At 39.2% G+C, this 16,992-nt stretch overlaps 1 protein-coding gene across 1 annotated transcript; it reads right to left on the reverse strand.

Annotated features, from left to right (window-relative positions):
- Window positions 1-6,242: 6,242 nt before the first annotated feature.
- On the reverse strand, window positions 6,243-16,389 carry cmtm7 (CKLF-like MARVEL transmembrane domain containing 7). Its single transcript, XM_068569900.1, has 5 exons — window positions 16,202-16,389; window positions 15,111-15,287; window positions 14,437-14,535; window positions 13,673-13,754; window positions 6,243-13,398 (listed from the first exon to the last, which is right to left on the reverse strand). Exons 1-5 carry the CDS (start codon window positions 16,313-16,315, stop codon window positions 13,385-13,387), a joined length of 486 nt encoding a protein of 161 aa, XP_068426001.1. The 5' UTR covers window positions 16,316-16,389; the 3' UTR covers window positions 6,243-13,384.
- Window positions 16,390-16,992: the final 603 nt, after the last annotated feature.

The raw sequence follows: 16,992 nt of genomic DNA on the forward strand, positions 1-16,992 counted from the left end.
GAAATATGAATACATAATGTATGTGATGATTATCGTTGTGACGTTTGAGTGACTCATGGCGTGTAGAAGTACTTTAAGTACTACAACGTGTACCAAAGTACAAAAAGTACTCCTAAAAAACACAAAATAGAATTAAAGAACAAAAACTATTTAAATAAAAATGTGTCGAAGCAAGAAAAATACACTGTTGTACTTATACTTCAATAAAAGATCTGAGTACTTCTTCCATTGTGTGTGTGTGCGTGTGCATGCAAGTGTGTGTGTGTGTGTGTGTGTGTGTGTGTGTGTGTGTGTGTGTGTGTGTGTGTGTGTGTGTGTGTGTGTGAGAGAGAGAAACACAGGTTTACACATGATTACAGCTCACTGCTCTAATTATAGCAGCTGCTCACTGAGAGTGTGTTTGATAAAAATTAAGTGTGTGTGTGTGTGTGTGTGTGTGTGTGTGTGTGTGTGTGTGTGTGTGTGTGTGTGTGTGTGTGTGTGCTTCAAAGAAGCTTAATGAAGAAGAAAACCAAAAGGAAGGAGGAGGTGGAAAAATAGAAGAAAACTGAAGAGAAAAAAATATATACAGGAGGGAGAGGAAGAAAAAAAAACATACACTTTTATTAATCCTCTTGGGGAAATTCTTCTCTGCATTTGACCCATCATTGATGAAGAAGAGGAAGAGGAGGAGACACATTGGGGAAGAACAAGTGAGGAAGAAAGAAAAGGAAAGCTGGAGATGGACAAAAAGAAAGGAAGAGCAACGGCAGCAGGAAGAGGAAGGAAAAAAGGAAGGAAGTGAGAGGAAAGGAAGCGAAGAAAAGAAAAGGAAGCGGAAAGAAGTGAGGCGTTGTGGGAGCAGGAAGAGAAGAAGGATTGATGAAGAGGATTATAAAGAAAAGAAGGAAGCAAGAGGAGAGGAGAGAAGGAAGGAGACAACCCAAGACTTCTATACAACCAGAGGAGTCGCCCCCTGGTGGTCAGGCGAGAGAATGCAGCTTTAACACATGAAGCATAGACTTCTATACAACCAGAGGAGTCGCCCCCTGGTGGTCAGGAGAGAGAATGCAGCTTTAACACATGAAGCATAGACTTCTATACAACCAGAGGAGTCGCCCCCTGGTGGTCAGGAGAGAGAATGCAGCTTTAACACATGAAGCATAGACTTCTATACAACCAGAGGAGTCGCCCCCTGGTGGTCAGGCGAGAGAATGCAGCTTTAACACATGAAGCATAGACTTCTATACAACCACAGGAGTCGCCCCCTGGTGGTCAGGAGAGAGAAGTTTACTCCTCAGTGTCGGTGACAGAGAGACGTATAAAATATATACAGATTTAAAGTTATCAGCTTTGTGGTCCTCCATCCTGTCTGACTAAACATGAACATGATGAAGGACCGCTGTTCTTCCTCTTCCTCCCCTGTGGCTTTGATGTCCCACAATGCAGCAGTGATCCATCGGAATAATGATATTTCAGAGGAAACCATGGCAACCGAGTGTGTAAATGTGTTAACTCTCTTCAGGCGTTTCCTCACGGGAAAGACATCCTGCATCCTATATATATATATATATATATATATATATATATATATATATATATATATATATATATATATATATACATATATATATATATATATATATATATATTTCTTGGATGATCTGATCTGATAAATGATTTTAACTAACATAAAATAAATCTCTGTTGTTGTATCGCTTCCTGTGTGAAGCACCTTGTGGACTAAAGAGGTAGTGCTGGTTTTATCGCCCCCTGTGGACTAAAGAGGTAGTGCTGGTTCTGGTGCCCCCTGTGGACTAAAGAGGTAGTGCTGGTTCTGGTGCCCCATGTGGACTAAAGAGGTAGTGCTGGTTTTATCGCCCCCTGTGGACTAAAGAGGTAGTGCTGGTTCTGGTGCCCCCTGTGGACTAAAGAGGTAATGCTGGTTCTGGTGCCCCCTGTGGACTAAAGAGGTAATGGTTCTGGTGCCCCCTGTGGTGAATACGGTGCGTTCGAGGACCCGTCCTTGCGGTGCTGCCGTCTGACAACAATCCGTCTCATGTTTTGTGTAAATCAGCAACGTGTCTGTAAAATCAGACTGAAGATGAATCAGACTCATGTTTCTTCCTGCAGCAACAAAAACTAAATATATTTCTCGCTCTCCACCGGCAGGAGTCTAATCATCATTCCCATGATGCACCTGTGCAGCCTCAGGTTCCTAACCAATCACATCGGAGAAAAACAAGCCGTTCTCCTTCAACAGAAAACTAAAAGTATTTCTTCCAGACAGTAACAGGAGCGCGTGGTGCGTTCAGGAGCTAATGTGCCTGAGCTACCGGTTTTGTTTATTATATTTATTCAAAAAGCACATTTCAAGTTACTTCAAACTGTTTTATATCCGCAAAGAAAAACATTACAACAATTCAGAAACACAATAAAAAGCAATAAAAACAAGAATTAAAAAGCTGATTGATGGGCGGAGCTTCTCAACGCTGATTGGCTTTCGCGACTCGGCGTCGGGCGCATTTTTCACCGAGTTGAAATATTTAAACTCGGCCTCATTCGCGCCGCCCCTTACATTACATTTAGCTGAGGATTTTATCCAGAGAGACTTACAACAAGTTCATTCAACGTGAGAACAAACTCACAACAACAAGAATCAGGAAAGTAAGATTTCTTCCATAAAGTCAAACTACAAAGTGCTATCAGTAAGAAACATTTAAGAGCTAAAGCGCTACTTCCTTATTCAATCTACATCATTATTTCGTCTTCTTCTTCTTCTTCTTTGGGCTGGGTCCTCCACAGCTCTGCAGGGGATTGTGGGTAACGGGTCCTCCACCGCTCTGCAGGGGATTGTGGGTAATGGCCCGACTAGAAACCACAGCTACGAGCGTCTCGGGGAAGACGAGCTCTGTGATTGGACAGAAGGTGCGTTCAAGGAGAAAACGCCACGAGGCGAGATGAAGGCGAAGGAGAGTCATTAGTGGAGAGAGAATGAAGACGGAGAGATGAAAGAGAGATAATGAAAAGGTGGAAACAGAACAGTTCATTTCATATTATTGCTTCATCTTCTCTTCCCCTCATGAAGGAGTTCTGAGCCGAGGAGACACTTCAGCAAGAAGAAGAAGAAGAAAAACCAGTTTTCCCAAAATGTTCCTGAGCAGCTGACAGATCTTCATGTTGATCTTCATTACTGATCATTATGAACGTATCTCTTTGTGTGCAATATCCCAAAATGCAATGCGGTAGCAGCCACAGCGTTCACATCAGACGATGGCCAACATGTAACACTGCAACATGGCTATAAGATGTCTTTGTGTGTGTGTGGAGACACATTTTTCAGGATGAATCTCCCTGCCGTCAGAACTTACCAAAGTGAATCTACCTGGTGGAATTTGGACCAATCACTGATCAATACCACCTGGGGAAGCTGCTTCCAACGACCAATCAGAACGTCTCAACACTGACTGAGCTGCACGGAGACGTTGTTTCCTCTACCCTTCATATTGAGGAGTGATGCTTTTATGTTTCTACGTCCTGATATGACTCTTTTTTTCCAGATATCTGTCAATCACCCTCTAACCCCGCCCCTAAAATGTCCCCTTATTATGGTCTGTTTGACTCTAAATGACCATAATGTACTAAATGAACATCATGCTGTATTGAAGAAGACTTGCAACTCGAGATTGAGACATGAACTCATGTTTACAATGTTTGCGGAGCCAAAACATCAAGAGAGAAGTAGAGTCACTTATATATACTTCTATACAACCAGAGGAGTCGCCCCCTGGTGGCCAGGAGAGAGAATGCAGCTTTAACACATGAAGCATAGACTTCTATACTTCTTGTATATTCTTGTGAATGTCTCGGGGTTAGCCAGCGGTCAGCTAGTTAGCATGTTGCACCATGCTTTAATGCTACACTGCTTCCATAACATGAGCTGAACAAATTTGTATCTCGTCTGTTGATTTTCATGCTCTTTCCTTCTCTTTCCACTCCGCTGCGTCCGTGTTAGAAGGAGCACTGACGTTCACTCTGAGAAGATAATTACATCTCATGACTCTGAGAACAAAGGAACCTGAATTCATTATACTTGTTCACATTCAAAATGCCAACTCACACTTCACCTGGTGGCATCGCTCCAATGGGAAGGCCCCTTCTGTTCCTATTGCTTCTGCTCCTATTGCTTCTGCTCCTATTGCTTCTATTGCTTCTATTGCTTCTGCTCCTATTGCTTCTGCTCCTATTGCTTCTATTGCTTCTATTGCTTCAATTGCTTCTATTGCTTCAGCTTCTATTGCTTCAGCTTCTATTGCTTCTGCTTCCATTGCTTCTCTACGGTTCATTGATTCAAGTCTTTGTCGATTTAAAATATGAATTATTCCTGATGTTCTTTAATCATTGTTGTTGCTCAGTAATAAAATACTGAATGATAGAATAAATAAATGAACAGAATCCCCCTGATCACGGAGGCACTTATCCTGTTTTATCTGTTTCTTCCTCTACAGAGTGAAGAAGCTCTACCTGATGAACCCGCGCGCAATGAGGCGATGCTGCCACCTAGTGGACGAGACAGTAATGACAGCTTCCTGTCAACAGTCATCCACCATTTATATATATATGACTTTAGATATCATGAAACTTATATATAATGAAACATATATATTATGAAACTTATATATAATGAAATTTAAAAAGCTTCTATTTTCATGACCTTGTGATTGTCGTTGTCTCTTTATCCCTCAATACCAACATCGTTTAAATCTCCTTCATCTCCTAGTTTTAAATATATAAATACCTTCACATTGTATATGTTTTAAATATGTAAATACCTTCACATTGTATTTGTTTTAAACCTCATATTTGTTACAGTCGTTCTGTCATTGAGGGTTTTCATCCAGCAGGTGGCGACATTTCATCAAATCAGATTCTTCTGCTCTGATTGGAAGCCTGCAGACCCAGACTCACACACCAGTAGAACCAGTAGAACCAGTAGCACCAGTAGAACCAGAAGCACCAGTAGAACCAGAAGCACCAGTAGCACCAGTAGCATCATTAACACTAGTAGCACCAGAACCAGTAACATCATAAAACCCTCTGGAACCTGAGGTCATTTTCTCAATTTTACATAATTCCTTAAATTCCCCTTTTAAAGGCTCTTGCATATGAGACACATACTCATATGTTACATCTAAGGCTCTTGCATATGAGACACATACTCATATGTTACATCTAACATTGCAGCACAATCTCAGCTCTCTGTATGATGAGGCTTCATTGTTTTAAGGCACAAGTGTAAAGAGATGATATCCCTCTAAAGCTTAACATAACTTCATGTGGACTAACTGTTTGTCATGGAAACTGGTTTACCAAAGGTCTGAGGTTCACACCAGTAGTTTAATATATGAATAAAACAGTAAATAAATGTAAATAAATGTCTAAAACCAAAGTCACAGCTTTCCCCAAATCATAATCAGAAAAGTGTTATTATTAAAAGGTGCTGTTGATGTGAACGTGGATCAGCCCAGAGTTCAGGAAACCAAGAGGCGCCGAGGGACTGAGAGGCATCGTGACTCATACCTCCCACCACACACACGCACGCGTGCGTGCACATACACACACACACACACACACACACACACACACACACACACACACACCTGCTTCCTCTCTCCCTCTGGAGTGTGTCAAATGTCGGTCGAGCCTCAGCAGTGAACATCTTAAAGTCTCATTTATAAAGCAGCCATTTAAATCACTTTAAATTCCTTATTTTATAAATCTGTTTTGCATTTATCTTATATTGGACTTTGTATTCATGTTATTTATTAACATCCAGGAACACCTCCATCACATTATTATCAAATTGATTTGTGTTACTTCTGCTTTGAGTCGTTGTATTTATGAGTGTACTGAAAGTCCTTCCTTCCTGCTGCTGTCAGGCTGCACAAGAAGCTAAGTTCACAGCGCAATACATAACACATTTAAGTACTTTATATACTTTTTAATATTTATTATCACTACTGTTTTCTTCTTCACTGTTTTTATTGTATTACTGTTTATTTAAATTACTTGATTTTTTACTTTCCATGTGTCTGTAATCCTGCTGTTTCCCCACTGCGGCACTAATGCAGGATTATCTTTATTGTATAGTTGTTTGTATGTTATTGTGTTGCGCCAGATTGTGTTTTTTTAATTAATATTTGAGTGAGATATGTTGTTTTAAACCAGAAACAGACACTTGAAATGAGACAGAAATGGTGCAATAAGCTTTTAATTTACAACATGCAACAAATCACAACTTGTCGTTTTTTAAACACACTTTTAAAAAAAATTTAGAAAAACAACACAAGTCAATGTGAGCTCATTGTGACGTGACGTATAATAATAATACCACTGTGGACGTCTCTTCTTCTAAAACATAATCAAAGCACTTCATTCCTCCGCCAGCTTCTTAAAGACACAGCGCTCCATTTAAACGCTGTTTCCATCGTCTTCGGGCGTTTCCTTGGTGAGACTCGGCCGATCGGCTCGTCAACAGAACGTTAAGGCACTTTGGAGAGAAAACTAAATCATCTGAACTATCGGCGTCTCGAGTCCACCGGGCTCGTCCCGCTTTAAGGTTTTAAGGACTGATGGATACTGGCGGGTTCTCGCGTTAGCTCGTTAGCGCTGATCCAGAGCCACGGACGGACGTCTCACAGAAAGCCGGACGTCTCGCTCGCTTTGAGTTTCGTGCAAATGAATTTCAGGCAGAACGTTGAAAACACTAACGCACTGGGTGGTTGGCAATCTTCTGCACCATCTCGCACTCACTTTAAAGTGTTAAACATGACGCTAGATGGGTGGAAAGTACACAACAAAACGTGATGTACTCTGACTAAGAATGGTTATGGTCAACACAAACTGCTGTTTATGAAATCAAAGATCTGTCTTGGCTCGTATCGACGGTCAGAAGAAGGAACATCACGTTTGTTTGTTTTGTTGTAGCTTTACGGCCAACAATCAATCACTTGCCCTCTGAACGTTAAATTAAGTCTTGACCTGAAACCAGATCTCTCTCAGCAGAAATGATTTGAACTTTAAAACTTAATGTTCACGCGAACGGACCAGAAGTCTATCAAAGAATTGTGCGATCCAATCGGAAAAGGTCCCTGTCATTTCTTTAGGGGATTAAATGTTTGTTGGATATCTTCTAACAAAGTCGAAACAAACCACGTGGAATCGAGACAGGAAGTCTCTGCGTAGCGTTGACTTTATCGGACGTGACCTTTGTCTCTCGGCATCGATCACCTTTTGTTGTGACTTCTAATCGATCTAATAGTCTTTGAGCAGATTCCCGCGAGACGTCCGTTCGCTGGATCAGAACCTCTGAGCCGTCGCAGCATTCTGACGGACATCAGGACACTTTGCAACGGTGAGAATGAGCAGAAAACACGAGCAAAATAAACAATGTAAACAGTCTGTTTTTGTTTGAGTGAGTCTTTGATCAAAGTCAGTTTAAGAGTCGAACGTTTTCATTTATAACTCAAGAGGGTTTGATCATCAGCATACATCTTTATCTGAAAACACCAAATTCACTCAAAAAAGCATCAAGGCAGCGATATATAAAAAACCCTTTTGGGTCAAACAATAACGGATGCGCCAATAAAAAATGAACTAAATTCGATGGTCGCTAGGGCAGATATTGATGGAAAAACTCGAAATATCAAAAGTTCATCGACAGAATCTGGAAACGAATCAAAAGCACGCTGACTAAATCTAAAAGATCAGTTGTTTTTCTTCCAGTGATGCTAAACAAAGTCCTTAAAGTTTTTACATATACATTCCATCGTTTTTTATCAGTGCATCTATAATGAAATAAAACCTTCATATGTGTCAAACTGGTCCAGACAATCAAAAGCAAAATACAATCCAGTAAAGCACCAAATACAATCGTGATAATTATAATAATAATGTGAACACTTTGGACCATCACACAAAGGAACAGAAAAAAAATAAATCTGAAAGAGAAACACAGCTAAGTTTTCTTTAGTGCTCGTGACTACGATGAGGTGACAAAGACCTGCGGACGGCGCGCGATCGCTAATAAAAAAGCTGACAATCGTGAGCGGAGACGTGTTGAAATCTTTTACCCATTTATCCAAAATGTTGTTCTTGGATCAGACTGAGAGAGGCGGGTCCACGCAAGACCGGGTAAACAAGACCCGCCCCCTTTCCAAATCACACTCAGTCTCATTTAGGTAGCGCTAGTTTTTATAACTAAATATATAACTAGCTAGCAAGTGACGTCACTAAACCGGCCCGATTTCACAAAAAGACGACCATGACCTCTTAATGCCGTCTTGTGGGAAGAAGTCTCGTGGGAGGAGAGTGTTGAGAGGAGGAGTCTTGAGGGGAGGAGTCTAAAGGGGAGGAGTCTTGACGGGAGGAGTCTTGAGGGGAGGAGTCTAAAGGGGAGGAGTCTTGAGGGGAGGAGCCTCGTGTTTACAGGTAGACGAAAACTGACAAAATTTTCTATCGCAATTTAGGCCATTTCATTATCTTAATGACAACGAATATATCTGGTAGTTCAATAATACTGATTGTCTTTATGAAATAATTACATGGATTTATTTGTGTTTTTTTATTTATTTGAGAATTTAAGTGGAAAGTATTATTGATTTTCTTCTGAGATAATGTAGTTAGAATGTGCTTGTTGTTATCAGTTATCCAGGTGGTTGTGTGGCGCTATATCTTGACGTGTCACTCCTTTAAATAACGATAAACATGACGCGATAGCGCCACGGCCGACAGACGGGAGGGCAATTTTGATCCTTTGTCGTTGGTGAAACACATTTTAATCAACAGTCCTCGTGGACGAACGGCTCAAACACGGGACGTTCCCCAAAGAGACCGGAGTCAGCATTGTGTCATTTTACATTTCGTGGACTACACACATACTAATGTGGTTCTTTCAACCCAAACCATGAGCTCTCCCTTCCAAAAACCTCAAAACCAAATCACGGTGTTGCCGTTCAAAAGCCGCGGTCATTTCACGTATTCCTGTTGAACCAAACTACATGGAAACATTTGGGATTCAGCACCATTGATGGAAAACGGATTTACAGAAACTTTGGCTTGTCAGCAGCAGCAGAGACAATGAACGGCATGAATTCTACGGCCTGGTTTCAAGTTAGATCATGTGACTTTGGGCCCAGTCTAAACGTATTCAGATATTGCAAAGAGCTCAACCGGGCCAGTAGGGGGCGATGAAGGCTAGGTTGTAGGGGACTAAAAGGGCACCAAGAAGGGAATGTTTGTTATTGTTTTTGGGATGGAAATAAACAGGAATACTTGACACTTTGTTTGTTTCCACGTTCCTACATTTGGTGACCCTGACGTGATCTGAACACGCAACCATCCGATACGTCACATACCACAGAAGAAGATTCTGAGCATGCTCAGAGATCGTCTTCTTCTTTTAAAGAGCTGTGAAGCAATAGCTAAGCATTTCTTTATTTATACATATTTGTTGCTGTGATGGAGACTACATTTAACTCGTGTGTGTGGACGAACGGTGAGGTGGACGTTGCTGCTTAGCGTCACTTCATAATAAAAAGGAGTGATTCAAACGGGAATTTTGAGCTTTGTTATTGGAGATATTCAGGCGTCTATTTTTCAGTAATAGAATACTGACAATATGGTTGCGAAGGGGCGGAGATCTTCTGGTAAATTTCCAGAAAGTTTACGGAAAGTTTCCACGGGAATTTTCGCTCGGGAATTTTGGGAATTTTGAAAAAAGCAATGTGCCTAAGAGCGGTATTGCAGACAGACAGAGATTTCAATTATAGCTGCAACATGTTGAACAAAATAACTAAACTATTTCATTTTTTGGAGCTGTGAACTTAGTTCAAAATTTTGAATTATGGACTATGAACTGAACTAGTTCATTCCAGTTAATTCCTGTTACTTCCCGTTAATTCCCGATAATTCCCGTATATTCTTGTTTATTCCCGTTAATTCGCGTGGAAAGTTTCCAACTTTGAATATTCCCGGAATTTTGCAACCCGAACTGACACTGACGACTCTGAGAGGGTTGGAAACCACTTCCTTTAAGTAAAAAAAAACAAGATAAAAATGGTGATAAAATTAAGAAAATAAGTATCTGTACACTTGGGCCTTAGTTTGTAAAATATCTGATTTCAATCTGGTTTTTTTTGGTTCTACTTCCATCCGACATATGCTTTAACGCAGATTAAATTCCATTGCCAACAATCTGTATTGAAACGCGTTTTGATTCGTCTCGTGAGTCTGAACCTGCTCACGGTTCACAGTCAGAGTGAAATATTCGATCGTGCTCAGTTCAGACCCGAATCCTTCATTCTGAACTCGAAGCGCATTCAGCGGAATAAAAAACCCGAAAGTGTCGCACAAAGATCTTTTCTTTTTGGCGTCTGATCGACAGTAAGGCAGTAATCTGTAATCTGAAGATGAACATAAGAGTTCAGCTTCACGTCATCGATAGCTTTGTTTTGAGGAAACGGCAGGAAGGTCGCGCTGCAGTCTATACTCTACAAACATTACTGAAGAGGCAGAACCGGTCCAGTTAAACCACAACTTTCCATGGATTACCTTTGAATTTACCTTTGAACGTGATGGTAACTTATCGGGGCTAACGAGCAAGATTGCGTTGATATCGTCAACAATGAGGCAAAGTTAGGGTGGATTTATTAGTTTAGGTAATGCTAACACAGAATTAAAATCAGCTAAATGATATATTTTTTGTTTCAGAGTTGTATGACTTCATTTCTGATTTAAACGGTGGTGATGATGATGATGATGATGATGATGATGATGATGGAAGGCTAGGTTAGCATATTGTTGTCATCGGTCCTTCCCATCAATCCTCGATTAATGAAAATTCCCGGTTAATTTAAAGTAAACTAGTTTAACTAGTTCAGCTAAACTACACAATGACAACACAGTTCGACATGTTTCTCAAATAAAATCGCTTTGCTTGGGTATAAATGTTGTGTATTGATTGTGTACAAATGTTGCCATTTGACGTGAGCTAACTAGCATAGCTGACTAGCATAGCTAACTTGCTAGCTAACGTAACATGGCCAGGGCAGCGCTCTTCATCTCTTTGCTTGTAAATGTTTGTAGAACTGAAAGACAAGCTGCATTTTGAGCCTCTTCTGACCACTTGTATTTTGTTTGTGTTCAGAAACTCAGAACGGTCATGAATCTACAGAACAGAGGGACTGCATAATGTGGAAATCTGTGCGCGCAGATTAATAAAGCGCTAATCAATAAAAGCACTGAGTCAGATAAATGGTGAAAAGCCTGACACCGTGAGAGGATAACGACCAGGAGACGAAGACGTGAGATATCTTGTGCTTTAAAGGTCAAAAGTGACTCTTTGTTGTTTGGTACGCAGGATATTTATTCACGTGTTTCACTATTTTTCTGGCGCTAATTAGTTATTGTGCTTTTATAAATATTTTTCAATTCAATAACAGTGTTTTGCCATTTACTCTGAATGCCAGATGCTTACTTCAGTATTCCAGATTATCTGTGCATATTTGTTTTTTTATCTGTAGGTTGATTTATAATTGATTGATTTACTTATATGTTTAAATTCATCTATAACAGTTTTTTTTCAATTCAAGGTGTATTTATTGATTTTGTACATTTATTAGTCTGTGTTGGTTTTAATAACGTGTGTTATTAACTCATGCATATGTATTATTAATCTGTAGGCATGTCTTAATCTTACCTTCATCAATGTTATTCATCAATAATATGCACAATGTTGTATTTATGTTTAATCCACATGTCTTATTAATTTGGGTTAAACTTTAGCATTGTGTATCAATAAATATACATTTTATTAAACATGTGCGTTTGATGAATCTGTATATTTATGTGTTTAATACATTAATCTGCACATTTAATAACCCATGCATAAATGTTTATAATCCATGTGTACATATTAATTAACAAATTCCTTGTTTTCTTTATAAATATTGATGTTTTTATTCTTTTTTTTTAATCTGCTCCTGTGTTTAATTAATCCGTGCAAACAGATTTCCAGTCATTTTGTAATTCTTTACATCCCCGACCGGCTCCGTAGAATCAGAGCGCGTTGTTAGCTTACGCAGGACTCTGCACTCTCTTTTTGGCATCAATTAAAACTACTGATGTGCTTTCTGAAAACTCAGATTGAATAAAAATTCAACATTTAACAGTTTTTCTTCTTAGAGCACCGAGGACGGCCAAGTTGACGTGAGTCTGTAATAAACGCGTCCTTTGATTGGTACAAATGTTAATGTGTGCTAACGGTAACGCTAACATCTCACAGCAATGCTGCACTGGATTTTTTTTCTAAACAGTGGTGAAATTACTGTTTGAAGGATATTGTTGGTGTTATTCTTTGGATTTTCTTGTCGTCAACTCGTACAGATAACAATCCTCAGCGCTGCCTTGATTTCCTGTCTCCGCTCAGAGCGCGGTGGTTCCCACTGAAGATGTAAAAAATTACTGAAACATCAATTGTTGGTTTGGTTCTGTGCGTGTTGACAACAGGAAAACTATATATTATGACCACATTTATCTTTTAATTACAGACAGATGCACCCGTTTTCTTTGTTTCTTTTTGTTTGTTTTGCACCGTTAGCATGCTAATGTTTACTTTTGTTCCAATTCCCAGAATCCTTTAGCATGCAACTGTTTTTTATTTTATTTTAGTACACGTTTGCCCCTGAGTGATGTTTCAACATGCAATCCTATTCCCTGTAAAACATTATGCTCGTTAATGTTTGATAGCACACTGGAGTAGTGATAGCATACGTTAGCATAGCATGCTAACAGGGCTTTACTGTGCATCGTTTCCTCGCTGGGCATTTAAGAAAAGTGGTGTGTTTTTTTAAAAAAGAGCTTAACGTCTCCGTGGTCCAGACTTTCACAGAATTTTAAAAAGTAGAATAAAAAAAGTTGGAATGGATGAAACGTTTTATAGCAAATCGAGCAAATCAAGCTAATTTCTGTAAACCACAAGAAAGTGCGACGAAGAGGCGCCGAGGGGACTCGATTTTGGCGGGAAAATCTTCTTTTTCGTGGTTTTGTTTTTTTATGGCACACAACGGGGAGAGGGCGGCGGCCTGTCAGAGATAAAGTCGTCTGAAAGCTTCTCTAAAAGCTTTGACGGCAGAGGATGAATGTGAACGAGCACCGTGAACAGGAACATGTGACTCTAGAAGTCCCAAATTGTAAAAAAAAAAAAAGTATCTGTTGGTCCTGGATCAGCTTCCATTACCTCTGTGCTAAGAATTATTATCCAATCAGGTTAATTATCCAGGTGGTTGCTAGGCAGAAACCAGGACACAGCAAACTGCCAGCTGGCTCCTTCATGACGGATCACTTCTTACATTGCTGCACCTGGAGGAGAGGAGGAGAGGAGGGGAGGAAGAGGAGAGAGAATGGTCGGACGGAGGGGACGATACAAGGAGGAAAAGAGGATAGAGGGAAGGAAGAGAGGAGATAAAGAAGAAGAGAAAAGGGTTGAAAGGTGCACGAGAAAAGGAGGAATGGAGGGAGGAGAAACGGGGAGAAGAGTGAGAAGAGAAGGAGACGCTGCTGTGATTCGTCCTCACGGTTTTAAAACAAGGTGTTCAGGTTCCTGAAGGAAACCAGAACAGAGGAAGCAGTGTACCAGTCTGGTGGGAGCCGCAGGTCACGCTGTAGGACGTCCACAAGCTCACGGCCATCAGGAAGGTGGCGATGAACCCAAACACCTGCAGGAACACAAATATATATATTATCTTTACTTTACAAAGACAAAGTCGAGTCAATAAAGGTTTCAATAAACAATATAAAAAACATTTTCTGTTTAGAAGAAGTGGACTTCAGTCTCTAGTTGGTTTGAGGTCGTTTTTAAGTCTCCAGTTCAACATCCTGACCGACGCCATCTTTCTTTCTTCTTTTTGCAACCTGTAAACAGGAAGTGACCATGTAGGGATTGAGGAGGAGAGATGTAGAGTCTCCCCCTGGTGGTCAGGAGAGAGAACAGGAGGTTGTCTCCTAGTGAAAGCAGATTGTCTGATATCTGGGGAGTAAAGGGACCTGTGGACTTTTCTAAAAACTAAAGCCAACGTGACTTCCTGTGTAATCAGGGTGAGGAAGCAGAGAAGCAGGAAGGAAGGAGAAACTCCCAACGGGGTTTTTAATAGTTTGTGCTTCATGTCAGACGGAGGTCTCACTCTGCTTCTGCTTTCAGGAACCATAAAACATCAAACTATGAAAACTCATATATTCATTAATTTGAACTAAATTAGATGACAAAACAAAGTTGAAAACACTCATTTTATTTCCTGGAAACCAGGAGAGCTAGTAACGTTAGCCATCAGCTGGGAAGCAAAGCCCTACTCGGCTAAATGTGAAGCTAACAGCTAACGGTAGCAATGTTGCGTTACGTACCGATCCAGCCACCAGCGCTGAAACTCCTCCGCTCTTCACAGCAGCGACAATGGAGGCAATGACGATGAGGACGGTGCCGACGGAGTAATGGAAGAACTCCTAAAACAGATATATAACAACACAATATTCACCTGCTGGTCTGAAGGTTACATCTACGATGTCGGAAAAAAAAGCCACTGGCTTGTTAACGTTAGCTTACGAGCATTGCGATGACGATGTATATATATATATATATATATATATATATATATATATATATATATATATATATATATACATTATAAATTTATATATATATATATATATATATATATATATATATATATATTTATATGTATATATATTCTTTTTATATAAAACTATAATATAACTCCAGCCAACGTTAGCTTATGTTAGCATTCTGTCATATAGTATGCACTAATATTACCTATCATGAATATTACTTTGTTTTTTATAATAAATATTATTACATTATATTTATCGCTTTAATCATTTAACTGTACAATTATATTTAATGACTATTTTCCACAAACTATTGCTACTTTTTACCATTACTTTTTTGCCTTTGTTTGATAATATAATAATAATAATATAATACAATATAATGTAATATAATATAATATTATGTAATATAATGTAACGTAATATAATATATTATAATGTCTGCTGCTCACCGTCAGTGGCCAGTTGATGCATGGCATCTTGGCCTGCAGCCTAAACAGGTGCATGAGGAAGAATAGGAGGAAGGCGATGAGGAACCACAGCGCCACCACCTCAAAAAACTGGAACGCCGCCCAGCTGGGCCACCCACGGGCGCAGTGCACACAGAGGAAGGCCACGAGCAGGGCCACCTGAACGCACCACGACGAGACATGCAGCATCATTATTTTGGGCTTTAAACTTTCAACACAACAATAAACACAATAATATCAATATTAATGGGTTGAATTCACTAAATATTAATGATACATAAACAAAAAAAACTCATTACAAGTGTTGTGGATGTAAGGCAGCATTTAAAACCAAGAAAATACTATTATACATATATATATATATATATATATATATATATATATATATATATATATATATATATATATATATATATATACATATACATATATATATATATATACAAATGTATATATATATATATATATATATATATATATGTATATATATACATATATATAGTTATATATGTATATATAAATATATATATAGTTATATATGTATGTATATATATAACTATATATATATATGTATATATATATATATATATATATATATATATATATATATATATAGTTATATATATGTATATGTGTGTGTGTGTGTATGTGTGTGTGTGTGCGCCCGCGTGTGCGTGTCTGTGTATGCATTATATCCGCATTACTATTGATGACAATATGTATAAATATACACATAAATACATGTTTTATTATTTGCCTTTATATCCACATTACTGTTGATGATTTAAACTTAATTTACTTTAAAACCTTTAAAACGGTCAATTCCGGTGAGCAGTAAATTGAGTACTCGCGTACTTGTACTTTAGTACTGTTATTTACGTCAGCTTGTCACGTGGTCCACAGCAATAACACAGCTGTTACCGTTATTACAGCATCCTCAACCAGACTCCGTGTGAATAATCACGGATTTAAGGGTTACCGGAGCAGCTACCGGACAGCGTTAGCAGCAACCCCACGGGGCGTTGGTGCGAACACGCCCCGAGTTGTCCTCCGGTATTCCGGGTGCAGCTCACCATCTGCCCGATCTTCAGCAGTCCCGGGATGGTCCGGGTGTAGCCCAGGTTCAGCACCCCGTCCCCGGAAGTCCGGCCGGTCGTGGTCGTGGTCGTGATGACGGTGTGCGACATGTTGACGGTAAACAGCGCCGGTAAACAACTCGGGAGATGTTTGATGTTTGATGTTTGCAGGAGTTGAACTGCAGCGGACTGTCTGTGCGTGACACGTGCGTCAAGGCAGACCACGTAAACACGGACCATTCCGGGACGGAATTTCACAATAAAAGACTTCTAGTGTGACCGCATTCAGGTTTTGTCTAAAATATGAACTGATGCATTTAAAGTACATCAAATAAATAAAGTATTAGAAGTACTAAAAGTGCTATATTCACCTTCCTTCTTTGCATCCATACTTCCTTCCTTCCTTCCTTCCTTCCCTACCCTACTTTCTTCCTTCCTTCCTTCCTTCTTCCTAAAACAATACTATAGTTACATTTGCAAAAAATGTATTTGGATATATATATATATATATATATATATATATATATATATATATATATATATATATATATATATATATATATATATATATATATAAGTTATAATAAAAGTTAGAAACACAAACAATTGATGCACCTTCAGGAGAAAAACCTGTAAAATAAAACTATCTCAGTTTTACGTCCTCAGATTTATGAGAGAAAATATGTTCTGCTTAATTCAGCTGTAACATTATCACTGCATTGTTTTAAATATCTGGAAACACTTAACAGTTTTGGTGACTTTAGGCGATTGACTTTTATTTTTTGTTA

The sequence above is a fragment of the Clinocottus analis genome, unplaced genomic scaffold (genome assembly GCF_023055335.1).
Source record: "Clinocottus analis isolate CAN_PGR_092001 unplaced genomic scaffold, fCliAna1.0.p SCAF_9, whole genome shotgun sequence".
NCBI lineage: Eukaryota > Metazoa > Chordata > Actinopteri > Perciformes > Cottidae > Clinocottus > Clinocottus analis.

Bases quoted from the DNA above. Each gene is read 5' to 3' on its own strand.
- cmtm7 (XM_068569900.1), bottom strand. From the start codon at position 16,315: ATGTCGCACACCGTCATCACGACCACGACCACGACCGGCCGGACTTCC. The intron at 15,288-16,201 runs GTGAGCTGCACC...TGGTGCGTTCAG, and splicing joins TGCTGAAGATCGGGCAGATG to GTGGCCCTGCTCGTGGCCTT. The intron at 14,536-15,110 runs GTGAGCAGCAGA...TATCTGTTTTAG, and splicing joins GCATCAACTGGCCACTGACG to GAGTTCTTCCATTACTCCGT.